This window comes from Fusarium venenatum, assembly GCF_020744135.1.
Source record: "Fusarium venenatum strain MPI-CAGE-CH-0201 chromosome Unknown EDB82scaffold_4, whole genome shotgun sequence".
NCBI lineage: Eukaryota > Fungi > Ascomycota > Sordariomycetes > Hypocreales > Nectriaceae > Fusarium > Fusarium venenatum.
In genome coordinates this window covers 1,245,440-1,262,052 of record NW_027072132.1, presented here as the reverse complement: position 1 = coordinate 1,262,052, position 16,613 = coordinate 1,245,440, and the positions used below count along the sequence as shown (strand labels likewise).

Below are 16,613 nucleotides of genomic sequence, written 5' to 3'. Positions count from 1 at the left end.
CCATGTTGTCTGACATCTCAAAAATACCCTACACTAGATGATAATCAATCCTCATTCTCTTCATATCGACGCTCCATTAATCGTCCATGAAGATCACGTAAACTTGTTGTTGCCCTTTCAAACAGATGGCGGCGTCTTGCTAGTGTCTCTTCCAATTTGTGACCAGCCTCTTGTCGAGATTTACCACGCTTGTCCACGGTTGCTGTGATTGACCGTGAGCCACGGACAAACCTCTCAGTGTCTGTCTTCCATATTTCTTTGAGCTGCTGCCTTTCGTTTGTGTAACGCCGCTTGATCTTTTCCACAGAACCAATACCGTTCTTGCGATAAGCGTCCGCCCCTCGGTAGATAGTCGCTTCCTTGGTTTGGAGATGACCAACCAGAGTCTGAAGAATGTCAGTATCGCGTTCATAAAACAATTATGAATCGTACCTTGACAAGTCCATTGAGTTTCTCTTCCAGCTCGTCGCTCGGTCCCTTGGGGCGTGTTGATTCACCGAGCTCTTCTTGTTCAGGGCTGTCATCATTTCCCTCGTCATGAACTTTAGGGGGTTCATCTCGCACTTGGAGAGAGTTAAAGATCTGAGCGTGCAGATCTTGATTGGTTGCACTGACTTCACTTCGCCAACGTCTGTCACCGACTCTTTCCTGCTGCAGATTTTCTTTCACTCTGTTTTTGGGTTTCGATTCTGCAACTGCGAGACTTGACAAATAATCTTTCTGTAGTCCTTTGTGCTGAGGATATGAGGACACCTAATCCGCATGACCCCGTAAGCGCTGGGATCCCCTATATACTGGCGCCTGCTTGTTACTGTGTGATACTGTTGGATCTTCATCGTCATCTCTGTTGCTGGAACTTGTTCCCTCAGGCAATTGAACCGCAGCTGTTTCAACCGGCAACGGGCTACTGACCTGGCTGACGTTGAAGCTTCGCGTTCGCTTCATGACCTTACGAGGTGGTACAGAGGTATCAACGACCGGGTCTTTTGTAGAAGGGGGCCTCTTTAGGGTATTCACTTTGGAGGTATGGCGTTGGGCAAGGGCATTAGCATCCCGCGCCGACAGAACTTCTCTTGGGCCGATCCTAATCGGCTGCTCTCGGTTGGTTCTCTTCAAACCAGCTTCGACAGGGTTTTTAGGCTCCGCTTTGACAGTTATGGTCTTCTTCTGTGCAGTGACTTGTCTCTCGGTCCGACGGGTAGGGTGCACAGGCTTGGGAATTTCCGATATTGCAGCAACGATCTGCTCCTGCGGGTTTCGAGCAATATCCAACGGCTCCCCAGGGTCAACAAGTGATTGCTTTTCGACTCGAGGGACGGTATCTGGGCGGGTCAACTCTTCGGGTGAAAATTCAGTTAGGTCGGTAGGTGGAACAAATTCATCGTCGTCACACGGTGATGAACTATTACGACCACTTGAAAGTATAATGGGATCGTCGGTAGATCCTTGAGTGTCGTTACCATAGTTGGTTCTCTCTTGACCCTTCGAGGGTGGCACAGGTACCGGCTCTTCTTTTGCCTTTCTCGTCGCTATCTGGTTCACTGCAGGTAGCTTCGGTTTTGATTCCACCGGAGGACCAGCTGGAGAAACGACGCTGTTCCCTTCGTTGGCTTTATCTGGGCTTTGCTGATTATGCTGGCCTCTCAAAACAGACTGGCGTGTAGTTCTCTGAGAAACTACTGGAGCTTTTTGGACGGCTTTTGGAGTGGTGTTCAAAGCAGTCTTGGGCGAGAACTTCTTTCTTGACTTAGGGGTAGGTTTCTTTGCGCTCTTATCAGGCGATATTGAGGCAGCATGAGCTTGTATCATGTTCTCCACCATGGACGTACGCACAGGTTTCGCTTGAGCCGGCGGAGGCTCTATGATTTGATCTTTTGAATCAAATCTATAGGGCGGCTTGGCTCTTTGTTTCCCGCGCCGTGTCACACTTGTCTTTGACTCAGCTGACCCAGGAGCTGGCTCAGGAGATTCTCGCACTTGTTTGGCATTTCTCGCTGGGTTCCGGCGTCCCATTACAGGTTGTTCAGGCGGAAAAGAAGACGGCTCTTCCTTGACAGATCCAACTTCGTCTTGTAAAACTTGAAGGGAGGCTTTGACCTTCTTTGAAGAGTCCGTGGTCTTGCTTTTCTCGCCCGATTTCTGTGATGACTTGAGCTCCGCAGTATGTTGCTTTCCCTTTGTGATATCTTCCTCTCGGTCCTCTGGTACTGGAGTGGCATCATATAGCTCGTCTGCCGGTAAGTGGTCCATGGGAATCTCATATGAGTCGGGGATAGTGCCTGGTAGTTCGGGGACAGTGTTGTACTCAGGTAACTCCACGCGCATATCACTAGCTACTTGAGATAGTGTGGTCTGAGGATAAGGCGAACTTCGCCGGGCGGTAGTCGCTGTCTCCGAGAAGTCAACCAGAGGCCGCCCGTTGTTGATTAAATGCCCCGAAGTCAGTTGGGATGGCAACGGCTGGGTACTGGGAAGCTTCCCTGAACCCGATTCCTGGCTGGAAGAGCCGTCGCAAGGCGAGTCAATAGGCGTGCTTCGGCGAGTTGAGGCACCTTCAGACCAAAATGCTCCTGGGACTTTTTCAGACAATGCGGCAAAATCTTCATCATCAACGTCGCCGTGGTATTCATTGGTTGACTCTGGCTGCTGAGCGCTGGGAGGTACGGGGTTATTGTCCACTTGGGGAGACTGCAAGTGCCGACTTGTCGGGGTAGTGTCGAGTTGGCCAATCTGACTCCTCTGTGACTTTCTTGCACGCTGATTAGGCATCCCACCCCTTTGCGTTCTAAGCATGACGGCATAAACTCTGCTAGAGTGTCAGTGGCTACGCTGGGTGGTATTGAAGTGATTCACTAAAGTCAAGCTTTCTGCCTTACAGTTTCAGGATTGCTATTATTCGACATCAGCTATCGTGTGAGTAGTAGCTGAGAAAAATAATAGCAAATCGTGAGACTTCGGCCATGAAGGAGTGAATGGCGGAAATACGATGAAGAAACTCTGTGGTTAAGTTGGAGATTTAGCAAAAGACATCACTGTGAGGCAGATGTCAGGAGCGACGAGTGGGAAGGAGCTCACAAGGTTACTGCCAACCTACACAACAACGAATAATTGTTACATTTAGGAACAGCACAATTCCTCTTATTTGCAATTAATACTGATACATGCATGCGATTTAGATTCCTAATGATACTTTACAAAACACTAAGATGTCAAAGCACCTATTCAGCTGAGTGTTCTCGAGGTTGAAGCGACCTACGAGCTCCCTCATTATGAAACTCAATGAGCAACTACCCATGCCCTACTATAATATTACAATATTGAAGAAATGATATCAAGCATTACCTTACGTCTAAATCGAACTCGACAATTGATCCACTGATAAGAAGATGCTTTATCATCAATCATGCAGTCGGTACATCGCATTGTGCGAATCCCGACGGTCCGGGAGGTAATAGCGGACTTTGTTGCGGACTCTCGGACGAGCCAACAGTACCCATGTCACTACACACGCGTGGCATTATTCAGCAGTTGGCGGGACAGAATCTATCTCCGCTCCACCTGAATCTATGACCCGCTCCATCATGCAGACTATTTCATCTATAAGTCAACGAATCTCATGAGTTGATGTCTAGTTTGTTGTTGTTCATCTAGCGCTCGCCTTCAAGTTCTATTTTCGGACTTTTGACAGGAACGTGACCTGCCGACATCTGTGCACCGCCCATCACGCTGTAAGCTGACAGCTGCGTCTCACCAAGACGCCATGTCCAACCAAATGGCCGCCGACGACGCTGCTAACAAATCCCAACTCGCTGTCGTATTACGCAAACTCAGCGCTCTCACGCAGCGGCCCGAACCGAAGAAGTACCCATCGATTGCTTCCATCCCCTACACATCGGCCGAACGTCTAGCGCAATCTGCTGAAGATTACGTTGCCGATCGCGACCATCCAGCTCCAAAGACCTACTTCTACCTCGCTTATGGATCCAACCTTGCCGCCGAGACGTTCCTGGGCGTACGTGGAATCCGTCCGCTTTCGCAAGTGAATGTTTCAGTGCCGACATTGGAGCTCAAGTTCAACCTACCTGGAATCCCCTATCGAGAGCCATGTTTCGCAAATGTCGACTACCGAAAGCTTCCTGAGAAGCCCAAGCTGCCCCCAAAGGTGCCGATTCCGCCTTTCGACCCCCCACAGCCACCTCGTTCAGAGTCGATGAAATGGGATGAAGGTCTCATTGGTGTGGTTTACGAAGTGACAGAAGAAGATTACGGCACCATCATCCGCACTGAGGGTGGTGGAGCGGGTTACAAGGAGATCGTCGTGCCTTGCATTCCCTTACCACCAAAGGTCTCGATTCCTGAGAAGCCATTCCCGGACATTCCCAAACCCTTCTTGTCAAGAACGCTCTTTGCACCTCAGATTCCCGATAAGGATCTACCAGATGACCCTCGCAAGAAGAAGTGGTGGTATCGATTCTTGGTAGGACCTCAGCGTGAGCCTGACTACGCACAAGCTAGCGCGCGCTACCTCAATCTCATCAAGGATGGTGCCAAAGAACATGAACTTCCCGATGGATACCAGCGTTGGTTGCATTCGCTGCAGCCCTACACGATAACGACTTTGCGACAAAAGATTGGCGCATTTTTGTTCTTGTTCTTCAGTGGCCTTTTCTTCCTCACAATCATCGGATTGTCCAAGGTATTCGCTGATAAGTCCGGCAAAGTACCTCGATGGCTCGCTGCCACCGTGACTGTGTTGTTCAATGTGGCCTGGACGGTTTACGACAAGTTTTTCAAGCCTGTTTTTGGAGATGGCGAGAGAACTGAAGAAAAGGACACCAGGAAATTGTCTACTCGGGTGCGTTCCATGTCTGGCGGTATGCTTGATCTTTATCCATCTGCAGACGAGGAAAAGGCAGCATTGCTGAAGGGGCTGAGAAGCAACCGAGGTTGAAGGATATAGTTGCAGTCAAGATGGATTGATGATATTGTGTTGTATTGTGTCAGACCGCAGGACAGGTTCCATACACAGCATTTCTTATCCATTTGGATTCAATAATATGTACCATTTAATAAATCTCAACCATGATTTTGCTGACTGATCGTACTTGAACCGGGTGAAAGGGATCCGTTGGTTGGGGTAAACTGCAGCGGCTACATGTTGTTGAGTATTCTAGCGTGCTTGGGAACAGCAATGCAACACATCCTCGGCAGCAATTAATATCGTGATATAAGGAGATTGAATCTTGGCAGCGATGACTTGAATATCTTCATCAGTTGATTTAGACTTGTCTTTCTTTACTCTTGACATGTGCCGTCACGCGACCGGGGTCGGCCCGCGGACTTTTCAATGGGGCCAGGGTTTTACGGATGCTGTTCCTGGATTGCTGATGCATGCATTATCGCCCCTTGTTCCGTACTATCCTTGTTCGTTGAAGTTGTTCGACATGTGAAATCCCACTAAAAAGAAATGGTACAAGTTATTGCATGTGATTCAAGGTGAATTGAAGTCGCAGCATGGAACTCTTCTATAGTATGATACAATACAATTAGACGTTGTTTATACACTTTATGTCTATAGCTTAGACTATAATAATAGCTTCGAATTGAGCTGCAATCACTATACTAATTGAGCTCCCACAAGCATGTGAAGAACTACCCCTCGGCGCAAACAAAGTCGAGATTGCTTCAGCTCCATTATCACGGATATCAATGGGGTTTTGATGGGACGCTTTACCCTTCAAAGTAGGCGGTGTCACACATATCTTTCTGCCATGCGTCATTGTGGCTTGCTCCAGGGTTCAACAACCTGGAAAGCTGCTCCAGTCCTTCGGACATCAGCTCTAGTTGACCCCTCAGTCATAAAGCTTTCAGCTCCCGCCTTTTCGCACCTATTTTCTTCTCTCGCCCCTTATTTTATGTTTCGTTCACTCATCGTGCGCTCTTCTTTTGTCTTGTCCAAAACATCCAGAATACCCTCTTGTACACGCACTTATTCTTTAGCAACATCAGGCAAAATGGCGAGCTTGGGCGCTCCTTCAAAGAAGCACAAGGTGACCATTGTGGGATCCGGCAACTGGTACGAACACGCTGCCAATCTCTTCTCGAATCAATTGACTAACAGTTCACAATAGGGGCTCAACCATTGCCAAGATCGTCGCTGAAAACACCCGCTCCAACAAAGAACTCTTTGAGGAAGATGTCCAGATGTGGGTCTACGAGGAGGACGTGACGATTCCCAAGGAATCCAAACTCTATGACGAAGCCAACGGCGATGCACCTCAAAAGCTCACAGAGGTCATCAACAAGCACCACGAAAACGTAAAGTACCTACCAGGCATTCCTTTGCCCACAAACCTCATCGCCAACCCCGACATCCGCGACGCCGTCAAGGACTCTACCATCCTTGTTTTCAACCTGCCCCACCAGTTTATCGCAAACGTCTGCAAGCAGATAAACGGACACATTCTCCCTTTTGCTCGAGGAATCAGTTGTATCAAGGGTGTCAACGTTACGGATACGGACATTAGCTTGTTCAGCGAGTGGATTGGTGATGGACTAGGTATCTACTGTGGTGCCCTCAGTGGTGCCAACCTGGCCCGAGAAATTGCTGAAGAGAAGTGGTCAGAGACAACCATCGCTTATGATCCTCCTGCTCTCGATAACAGCAGAGCCCCTACACCTCGCTCCGGCAGCCCTAACCCAACAATTGGTGAGCTTCCTGAAGCGCATCATAAGGACGTGCGAGGTCGAACATCCAAGACAAAGTTGATCGCCATGCCCGCCGAGTATCCCCCTCTGGACCAACACTGCTTCCGAACACTGTTTCACCGACCTTACTTCCACGTCCAGATGGTTTCCGACGTCGCTGGTGTATCTCTGAGCGGTGCGTTGAAGAACGTTGTTGCTCTGGCAGCTGGTTTCGTCGATGGTCGAGGTTGGGGTGACAACGCCAAGGCAGCCATTATGCGAGTCGGACTCATGGAGATGGTCAAGTTTGGCAAGGAGTTTTTCGGAGAGACTGTGCACACTGCTACCTTTACAGAGTCATCTGCTGGTGTCGCCGATCTGATCACATCTTGCTCTGGAGGCCGTAACTTCCGATGTGCCAAGATGGCTGTCCAGAAGGGCATCAGCGTCCAAGAAGTCGAGAAACAGGAGCTGAACGGTCAAAAGATCCAGGGTACCACTACTGCTGAAGAGGTGAACAGTTTCCTCAAGGCTCGAGGTCTTGAGTCGGAGTATCCTCTGTTCACAGCCGTCAACGCCATTTTGAACGGCGAGGCTCAGGTGGATGATATTCCTACTCTTATTCAGGATTCTTGATTACACTTTACTAGCGGTTAGGAATTGTATCATGGGACTGGAGTGGCGTTTCTCAGTTGGTTCTACAGGCCAGCACATTGGAGGATGACAACGGCTGTGTTAGGTATGCTTCGGTGATGAAGATGGACACGTACAAATTAAAATGAATATAGAATTGGCATATTTGTTTATTGCGAATTTATTGCATTAAAGAAACTCTTTCGGTACGGTATGCTAAGAGCTTTCAAGTGATGACAGAGCAACCAGAACAAGTGACACATGTTGTTCACCAAACATGCTCAAGATTTTAGCCCAGCACTGCGTCGAGATTTAATGAATATGTGATCTTCCAACGTTCCAAGCCAAATAGACGTTGTTCTTGCTGGTCAAGATTGTGGTGGCGCGAGAGATGGTTCTACGCAAGGAAGGAAAGAGAATCAGAAAGTATAGTACCAATGACTTCCACCATTGAACATTCAAAAACTTCACCTTTTGACCTTTAAAATCTACCTAACTATCCTTGTGCTACTTTCAATCTCGAATTCGTCGGTCTCGATCATCTCCTAAGTTTATCAGCATTCCTCTCCTCTATAGGTACCGAATACTCTACCAGATCCGACGCCTCCAACTTTGTCAACCAGTCCGCTCCTCGATCGACCTGCCGTTATCCGAACGCCTTAAACCTTGAACTGGATCATGTCGGTAATACCCGTCCCCGGGACCCCAATGGAGCTGCTGTACCTGGATTCCTCTCAACCCCAAACCCCCAATTCCAACAGCGAAGACCAAACCAACAACCCAAAGTACCCGTATCCGATACCGATGGAAACTCCTGAATACCGAAACCTTTCACATACAGAATGGAAGTTCTTCGCATATGGAGTTGGAGGAATTCGTGACAAGGAACACGATGCGCCAGTCAACCCGACCAGTTCATTCTGGCCTCCAAAGGGTCTCCCGCCAGGCCTGTATCGTGACACAGTCTATCGTCGTACAATCTGTCACTACTCGTATCACTTCACATCTTATGTTCGCTGGATTCTGTTGGTTATTCAATTGATCATCGGTGCTGCTTTGACTGCCCTTGGGCCCATGAGTTTGGAGAAAGGTACACCCATCACTATTCTTGGCGCGTCGAATACAGTCCTTGCGGGTTTGCTGGCCCTCTTTACTCACAGCGGTTTACCTGATCGATATCGATACGATAAAGCAGAGTTCGAGCGAGTTGAAGACCATATCCGAGAAATTCTCATTACTGGCTTGGTGCACGCTGGAAAGTCTGTCAATGAAGTTCTCGCCGAATGCTATGACCGCTCCCACCACGCCAAAGCAACTGTGGAGGTGAATGTACCTGCGGCTTATATCCCAAGTCAAGGTGTACCTCCAGGACAGCGCATGCACCAACCAAAGACACCAACGCAAGGGAAGGAACCGAAAGACTCCATAACACCAACAAAGTCCAATACTTCGCTGGACAAGGAACCTATCACACCGCATCAAACTCAGTCGCGAAACACTACGCCTAAAGAAGAAACGGAAGAGGAGGGTCCAGTGACCAAAATTGGCGAATGATGCAAGGGCTGAATCTTCAACATGGTGCGGTCATTTCCTAGCCTGGCCGCTTATCAGATAAATTACCGGCAAATCGAACTTGGTGTACCTGCATTAGCTTGGACAATTGAGCAAGATTAAATTACTACCCAACATCCCAGTCCTTACTCCGTCATATGGGCTTACCCGCCAGCAGCGCCTGTATCACTGTCCATCGAGATGGAGACCGTCAATGCAATGGGAATTGGAAGGATAGGAGTCACTTCAAGTAAACAGATCTGCAATTCTGATACAGACTACTGTTGTTTCTTGTTCGCTTGTGACCTGAGACCCGGGGCTGCCCACTGATCATCTGAAGGCGTATGTCACGGTTTAATTGCTTACCTTGGCGTTCCCCTCTTTAACCGTTATTGACGTGGTGCGACCAGGGATTGTTTTCAGGGTGCCCCTCGTGGTATCAGAAAAGTTGGCTACAGCAAGCATAAGACACAAAATTAATGAGTCAATTTATGCAATTTCCCAACAACCTTTTGGTCACGTAATTTTGACATCCTAGAACTTGATAGCACCATTTCTGATACCTCGAGGACATAGCTTCATGTTGTTTTGATCCTAAGGACGACACCCCCACTGCGGCCATTCACACTAGACAAGGGCATTGTGACAGTAGTTGATCATCCAAGCGTAGGTTAATTTACTTAAATCTCTCGCTGTGCCTCAAATTCGACCTTTTGTTTTTGCGTCTGACCAAGCTCAAGTCTGTCTGTCTCTACACTACGTGATCATGTCTTTGTTATAACCCACTACACTCATTTATACCCACCCAAGTCATTCTTTTTGCTGCTACTATTGAGATCGTCGTCGGCAACGATCTATCACCATGATTTCTTCTCCGACCTTGCCACGCAGAGTGGTCCAGTTCCTCCTGGTTGTGGTTCTGGTCATTCTCTTCTTTCAGGTCAAGCTGAACTGGCCTCGAGAAAATAACGACATTGAAATCGCCATAACTGGGCCAGTTCCGGAAGAGCAGTACTTGGAGCGGCTGAAACAAAAGATTGGTCTATCGAGTCAGACTTCATGGACCGCGTGGAGAATTCGTACTTCAGAGCTGGACTCTGAACGGACATCGGTCACGGAAATCGACACAGACTTTCATTCAAACCAACCTCGAGTTATCGATACCAAGGTGCCTGAGAAAAGGAATCTGGTGGTTCGTCAGGAACTTACTCTTCCTGTTCTTGGAGGACCACGACCCAAGCAGGTTGATGCGTCAGCCTTTTTGTTCGCTGTTTCAACCAGTTATGATCGAGTTGTCAGGGATGACTATGCTGTTGCTAAAGATTGGGCGAGGTGGATGACGGGTGGAAATAAGCAGGGCAATGGAGCGAGTTTCTTGCTTGTTCTCGACCAGGGACACCCTCAACAAGCCAGCAAACTGGCTGAAACTCTTGCGTCTTTTGGAATTGATGCTCACGTCACTTACTCTGAGGGTCAGATGTCTACTGCAAAGAGATACTTTAACATGATTGAGACGGTCAAGAAGCATAGTGCTACACTTGTCCAGAAGGGACAGGCGAAGAAGTGGTACGGCATTTTGGATGAGGATATCTTTCTCCCCAATCTAGCTCATCTTCAGGAACGCCTTTCTGCGTACAATACTGAAAAGGAGCTTTACGTCGGCTTACCGAGTGAGAGAGGAGATTGGGCTATTGGCGAGGGCTACATGACTACGTACGGTGGAGGAGCCGTCTTTCTTACACAATCTGCTGTATCACGAATCCCAGAGCTGCCGTGTTTCAACGACGTCCCATCCGATCCTACCAACACACAGCTTTGGGATAACCTTCTCCAGGACTGCATGGCCAAGCACACCAGGGCCAAGATGCGCATCCTTCCAAGCTTTTACTCGCCCAAGGACAACGACCTGTACTCTTCACACTTGGATAGTTACGAGACAGGAGTTCGGCCATTGGTGTTGCATGACTACGAAGAACGACATCACTTAACACCCAGCCAAGCTCATCTCGTCACTGACGTCTGCGGCGAAGCTTGTTTTCTCCAACGGTACCGCTTCCGCGACAATTGGGTTCTCGTCAACGGCTACACGATAACAGAGTACCCCGACGGTATTCACCTATCAGACATGCCCCTCCCTACCGTTGGAAGTACTCATCGATCTCTCATCGGCCCTGTTAAACTCAAAGAGGACAAGGCTGATCGAAAGATGCTTTTCTGGACGGGACGGCGCAACGTGTGGAGGTTGATGGATTCTGTCACGACGCCTAACGGTGATGTGTGGCAGGCATATGTCAAGAGAGGTGCTCTGAATGAACCCGCTTTGAGGAAGAGATGGGGTGAAGAAGAGGGAGAGACTAAAGACAGTGTGATTGTTATGGTCTGGGAGTCAGGAAATGATAAATGATTTGGAGAATTCTTATGTCATGTTATATGTTTATGTCTTATGTATTACTAGGATGATTACTTGGAGTTACTTGAAGCAGTCTGTCAAATTCACATTTCTCAAAGAAACCACTCCCTGTGTCAATTACTTGACGTTCTCATCATCTGCGATATCACTCGACTCCCCAGTCATGAGCTCACAGAAAATGTCTATAAAATCCTGATATTGAGTCTGTCATCTTGGGTATAGAAGAAGCTTCTGGGTTCTGGCATTAGGCAGGGCTCTCCACAAACCCAGGTTGTACAAAGTCTAATGACTACAGACTGTGAAATAAACTTGCTCTTGAGGCTGGAACATGTGTCATAACCTGCGTGGCCCGCAAGACTGTGTGCGCGTAACAGTGGTAGGGCTTGCCACAAAAAGACGTTGACCAGGCCTCCAACAAGTACACGCATAATATTGAACTTTCCTTATAATTTTAGAACAAGAGAACTCCGAATAGCCAACCAACATGGTTTGGTAAACTTAGATCTATTGTTCATTGCAAAGTTGTGTTCCATATGAACCTTATGGCAACGTAGCTGTGATGTCCAAAGCCTGATGTCAAGAAACTCTCACCTATACTGAGTCACTTTCTAATACGTACCATTCGCACGTTCACGAGCGTGAATCACATTTGCTGGGGAGGCCAAGGGCATTCTGCAATCTGAGCCCCCAATTGTTCAAAGACACTCGACCCGGAGATGAAGTAGAAGACAATTGGAGAACAACCGAACAGAAGAAGAGTGGAACATCTTGCGCCAACTTGACATTTTTTACATTTGGTTTACAAGCAGCTAGAAAGAAGTATACATTTCATGCCAGCGAAAGAAAATTTTATTTTTGGGTATAATACTGAAATAAAAATATAAACAACACCACAAATTTTGGGTATAGTAATAAAATCTCCCCATAAACTTGGCCCAATACAAATATCTCAATCTTCAAAGTTAAATAAACTCGACGTAACCGAAAATCGACCAGCCAACATTTTGTGCGCATCTAGCAGGTCAGAATTTGCCAGCTAGCGACGTCTTCGTCGTAATCGTCTTCGTCATCTTCGTCTGAATCGGAGTCAGAATCATCGCCATGGGCTAGATGCCACAGCCATATGGCCCGAATTCCCATTTCCGCAAAGTTCGGCTTCTCCAAAGCGAAACACTGGACTTCGACGTCACTGAAGGATTCTTGGTACCAGACACACCCTTGTTTCTCGCCTTGGACTTGGACCTTCTGGAAGTCGTCGAGCTCGTGTTGTAAACAATCAGGAGTCTCGAACAGGACGGAGTTCATGCCGTCGGGGCAGTCTCCCCTCTCGAACTGTATGGCGCCGACTCTCAGAGACATTCTCAACTTGCGAGGGCGAAGATTCTTCCGAGCTTGGGATGCGGCGTCAATAAACTCCAATCTTTCCATCAGTTTTTGCAGCACCATCTCCACTTGGCAAGTGTCACAGTAAGGGGGGATAGTGCCGCCCTTGCTCAGCTCTTGGGGTACAGAGTTGAGTTTCTCGATGCTCCCGGGTACTACCCATCCTTTGTTGCGGTGTCCGCAGTGACGGTGCATGAGTTCAGCACGGCAGATAGGGCAGATTTCAAGTTCGCCAAGATTTGCGCAAGAGTTGCCGAGCATGTGGCCGCAAGCGAGGATAACTGCTCGGTGGTCGTCAACATGTTCATCTTTGCTCTCGTGGACGCTCATATTATCCCAGCAGATAGGGCAGTCAAGGTCCAGGTCTTCGATAGAGAGGTCACCATTCAAGAGTGATGACTTCAGAATGGGCCAATAGATCTCCTTGGTCTTGGCCTTGAACTCGGTACTTTCGGTAGAAAGACACATGGTGATGAGTAGACTGGGTCTGGTAATGTAGCAGTAGTGGTAAGGGTAGAAGTAGTAGAGGCAAGGATGTGTTTGTATGTGTGTGTTTGTTTGAGAGTAGAAGTGGTTTTTGAAGATATGAGTGTGATTGATTGTGTATTGGTATGAAAAGAAGAAAAAGAAATTGGAACCAGAGGGAGGATATGTCTTGTTATATACCCAGGTAGGATGGCAAAATGAACATGCTTTTCTTGTCTAAGTACAAGCATTATTCGTCAACAAAGTTCAGAAAAACATCCATAAACAGGTCCCTTGAGAACTATATGTCGTTAACTTTGACTTACAAAAGTGTGTGTGGCCGACATTCCTCCGGGGGTACGTCCCGAAGAAATTACCTAATTAGGCAATTAGACGACCAGCGCTTGGTCGACTCCCAGCACACGAGGCAACATATTTCAAAATTTGATATCAAACTCAATAGCAGACTTTTCTTACACCTGTGATATCAAGTCTAGACTTTTTTTTTCTTTCTTGAACTCTTCAATCAGTTACGATGCTATGCTTTGAGGTGTTGGGGTTGCTGAAAAGACAGTACCTTGGAAGATACATAGTTTAGACAGTGACTCAACATGCTCCATTTGCGCTGCGCGTGACCTGTGCTGCAGAGCAACCAAAGATTCACGGTTCTCATAATATTATTGCGCAGATATTTTAGCCTTGACTTCCAGTTTAGCATGTGTAGTTGCCATAGCAATGCGTCAAGTCAGAGGCAGCCAGTGTATGGGACAAGGTCGTATGTAGGAGACGTAGCTATTAGTCATCTCATGATTCCATCCCTTATGCTTCTAGCAGGTAATTCGTCAAGTGCCATCTGTGTTGTCGAGTAACTTTATAAGAGATGGGTTTACATTACGACTTCAAGTTCAAAAGTATCGAGACGCAACTAGCTGAGTGGAAGTAGTCATTTCTGAGAACATTCAACAGTCTTCCAAGCGAACACTTTGACCTTGGAGGTGCCCGAGAAGAGTTTCAAGACGATGTGGAGATCTAGAAATGAATAGAAGATTTGGGCTCCGAGCCTGAGACTTCTATGCACCTTTGGCCAGGCATGACTTGGGAATTTCAGGGTTTTCTGTTAATTCTTCGTCATCCAAAAGGCCAAGTCGTTGGTCTTGAACTTTTTGGAACGCCTTGTCTTGTGTTGGGGCTTTTGCCCGGCCGGAGATGAGATTGAAGTTTATGCCATTTAGACTACTTATCTTTATACCCGCACTTAAGAGACGAGTTTTCCTACTATCCCACTAGGTTGTGAAGACATCAATCTGGTTCTATATAAAGAAAGAAAAACGCACGGCTGATGGTAGCTGGTGGGCAGCAGACAACCTTAGCAGTTCACCTTGAAGATCTTAGGGAATAAAAGCAAACAACCTAAGACCTCTAATCTGAATATCATAAGTTAGCCTACTTATTTCATCCTTGATACTTCTAGCGGTCAATTGCTCTGATGCTCTGAAATCTATATAAAGAAAGGAATGTGCCGTACGGGCACATATCGATCTCGTCCTCCACCACCCAAGAAATCACAAGTTCATCCAAACATCATCTATATCATGCCAATGTCTTCGCCTCCAATGCCGACTCACGACTCTCCTCCTGCCACAAGCAACAATGTTACCCCCACAAATTCAAAGTGGTAGCCCCCCCTCAGAAACGCCCTGCTATCTGTAGAATTAAAGCCTGAAGACCTAAAAATTGACTGCCCGATCTACTGGGATCGTTGTACAGTTCTCAAGCACGAGGTTAACGAGCACGGACTCAGTCATGCTGCGGTTATCTTTCCCTGTGGGCACATCTTTGGTCATTCGTGCATCAACAAGCACCCGTGCGACCTTGTCATCAACAAAGTAGGAAAAGTCAGGTGCCCATTTTGCCGAGAATTTCCACCATACTGAGTGCGGTCATGTCCACTTGGGCCATTTGATACCACTCGACAAAGAGCGAACGAAGGCTATACCGGAGATCCTTGGTCGGGGTGGCTCCATCTCGCCCAAATGCCATAACTGTTGGCTACGCGACCTTGCCAAAGACTTGAAAAGAGAAATTTGTAGGCTGTACGGCGGTAGATTCCGCGATCAGCCTGAGGTCTCGGTCAAGTCCAAATAATCGGCGTATTGCACGCGAGAGAATGACGACGACCACCACCCCCAGCTTGTTATATTTCCGTTGGAATTCATCAATTACCTGTACAGCAACATTGTTGCATACTTTGACCCCCGCGAATGGGGCTCAGATGGACGGACAAACACTAAAATTGAGATTGGATGGTACAAGTATCAGTAGATGGCCATTAGGAGAACAGGAGACGAAATTAGTAGGACAGCTTATGCTACTTAGATCAGCCTTCTTAGACTGTTTATTAAGTTAATCCAAGACTCATCTCTTTTCTGACACCCTGAAGAACACGTTTGAGTTTACAAAACACTTTTATTAATAGGCATGGATGAATAATAATCTGCATTATCAAACTAAACAAACCTTGCGCCAATTTCCCATCATTTATGACATTCTTGTTGCCAATTCCCATCACTCAAAACCACTGACCTGCAGTAGACTACTTACTTACCGATCCCCCCCACATAGCTACTGATCTCTATCTAGTAGAGAAGCTCTTGCACTTAAAGGTGTGACAAGAGAGTACTGGTGCGATCCCCAGTCTTCGTGATCTCAGCTAAAATCCGATGAACTCCTTCACCGGACTCCAGAATGTTCGCAAAGAACGCTGAAGACATTTCGTCAATAAAGTCGTCCAGCCGACGACGCGTATCTGCGCTTATGTCCGATGGCGCATACAGTCGGTTCTTGATGCGGAATGCATCAAGCCGCCAGTGAAGATCCCCGGGGCGCTTCAGGAAGTTCATTCTAATCACTAGCTGAACGCCCGTCCACGGATCATCCCAATCGCCATCATCCGCGTCAACGCCTCCTAACGGGTCGACTTCTTCCGTTAGGGCGCTGGAGAACGACTTCAGTCCGCACGAGATGCAGCGATCACCCATGCCCTTGACCTTCTCGATCTTGTCCAGCATCTCCTGGCGGTTGGCCTCCTGAACTTGGAGCATCGTCCCCAGAATGTGTGGGCAGCCGCATGGAATGAAATGTTGACGTTGGCGGCATGTTGGGCATTTGTGGTGACTCCTCCCATACACCTGCTCTTCAAAGCTGTGTTGCCTGTGTCTCGCTACGCAGGAAAGGCCAAAGATATGCCCACACGGAAGAATGTAAGCCACGTGGGCGACACCGGTTTCACCGTCAGGGAGCTCACACTCTTCAACTCCGTCCGTAGTCATTTCCTCGAAGCACATCCCACAATCCAGTTTCAGCCGCTCTGTAGCTGAGGGATCCCGTTGAAGGATCTCCAGGAGATAAGGGAAGTACGTCTCTGTAATAGACGACATTTTGCCGGGTGACGATCGTTAGTTGATAATTTGTGTTAGTTGTTGGC

General features: G+C 47.7%; 7 protein-coding genes across 7 annotated transcripts; 4 read left to right on the top strand and 3 right to left on the bottom strand.

The window, feature by feature from the left end:
- Positions 1 to 44: 44 nt before the first annotated feature.
- On the bottom strand, positions 45 to 2,793 carry EDB82DRAFT_528960 (uncharacterized protein; the record flags this gene model as incomplete). Its single annotated transcript, XM_065609197.1, has 3 exons — positions 45 to 386; positions 433 to 735; positions 796 to 2,793. 3 exons carry the CDS (start codon positions 2,791 to 2,793, stop codon positions 45 to 47), a joined length of 2,643 nt encoding a protein of 880 aa, XP_065463219.1.
- Positions 2,794 to 3,473: 680 nt separating this feature from the next.
- On the top strand, positions 3,474 to 5,285 carry EDB82DRAFT_511931 (uncharacterized protein). The gene has a single exon (XM_025737211.2). It carries the CDS (start codon positions 3,761 to 3,763, stop codon positions 4,949 to 4,951), a length of 1,191 nt encoding a protein of 396 aa, XP_025592094.1. The 5' UTR covers positions 3,474 to 3,760; the 3' UTR covers positions 4,952 to 5,285.
- A 487-nt stretch (positions 5,286 to 5,772) lies between these two features.
- On the top strand, positions 5,773 to 7,543 carry EDB82DRAFT_511929 (NAD-dependent glycerol-3-phosphate dehydrogenase N-terminus-domain-containing protein). The gene is made up of 2 exons (XM_025737210.2): positions 5,773 to 6,076; positions 6,132 to 7,543. Exons 1-2 carry the CDS (start codon positions 5,916 to 5,918, stop codon positions 7,321 to 7,323), a joined length of 1,353 nt encoding a protein of 450 aa, XP_025592093.2. The 5' UTR covers positions 5,773 to 5,915; the 3' UTR covers positions 7,324 to 7,543.
- Positions 7,544 to 7,957: 414 nt separating this feature from the next.
- Positions 7,958 to 9,054, top strand: EDB82DRAFT_511928 (uncharacterized protein). The gene has a single exon (XM_025737208.2). The coding sequence runs from the start codon at positions 7,999 to 8,001 to the stop codon at positions 8,872 to 8,874; it is 876 nt and encodes a 291-aa protein (XP_025592092.1). The 5' UTR covers positions 7,958 to 7,998; the 3' UTR covers positions 8,875 to 9,054.
- A 308-nt stretch (positions 9,055 to 9,362) lies between these two features.
- Positions 9,363 to 11,382, top strand: EDB82DRAFT_291907 (uncharacterized protein). Its single transcript, XM_025737207.2, has one exon. The coding sequence runs from the start codon at positions 9,734 to 9,736 to the stop codon at positions 11,273 to 11,275; it is 1,542 nt and encodes a 513-aa protein (XP_025592091.1). The 5' UTR covers positions 9,363 to 9,733; the 3' UTR covers positions 11,276 to 11,382.
- An 892-nt stretch (positions 11,383 to 12,274) lies between these two features.
- EDB82DRAFT_540419 (uncharacterized protein) lies at positions 12,275 to 13,132 on the bottom strand (the record flags this gene model as incomplete). Its single annotated transcript, XM_025737206.2, has 1 exon — positions 12,275 to 13,132. One exon carries the CDS (start codon positions 13,130 to 13,132, stop codon positions 12,296 to 12,298), a length of 837 nt encoding a protein of 278 aa, XP_025592090.1. The 3' UTR covers positions 12,275 to 12,295.
- Positions 13,133 to 15,786: 2,654 nt separating this feature from the next.
- Positions 15,787 to 16,566, bottom strand: EDB82DRAFT_479591 (uncharacterized protein; the record flags this gene model as incomplete). Its single annotated transcript, XM_025737205.1, has 1 exon — positions 15,787 to 16,566. The coding sequence occupies one exon, from the start codon at positions 16,564 to 16,566 to the stop codon at positions 15,787 to 15,789; it is 780 nt and encodes a 259-aa protein (XP_025592089.1).
- Positions 16,567 to 16,613: the final 47 nt, after the last annotated feature.

Bases quoted from the DNA above. Each gene is read 5' to 3' on its own strand.
- EDB82DRAFT_291907 (XM_025737207.2), top strand. From the start codon at position 9,734: ATGATTTCTTCTCCGACCTTGCCACGCAGAGTGGTCCAGTTCCTCCTG.
- EDB82DRAFT_511931 (XM_025737211.2), top strand. From the start codon at position 3,761: ATGTCCAACCAAATGGCCGCCGACGACGCTGCTAACAAATCCCAACTC.
- EDB82DRAFT_511929 (XM_025737210.2), top strand. From the start codon at position 5,916: ATGTTTCGTTCACTCATCGTGCGCTCTTCTTTTGTCTTGTCCAAAACA. The intron at 6,077-6,131 runs GTACGAACACGC...AGTTCACAATAG, and splicing joins ATTGTGGGATCCGGCAACTG to GGGCTCAACCATTGCCAAGA.
- EDB82DRAFT_511928 (XM_025737208.2), top strand. From the start codon at position 7,999: ATGTCGGTAATACCCGTCCCCGGGACCCCAATGGAGCTGCTGTACCTG.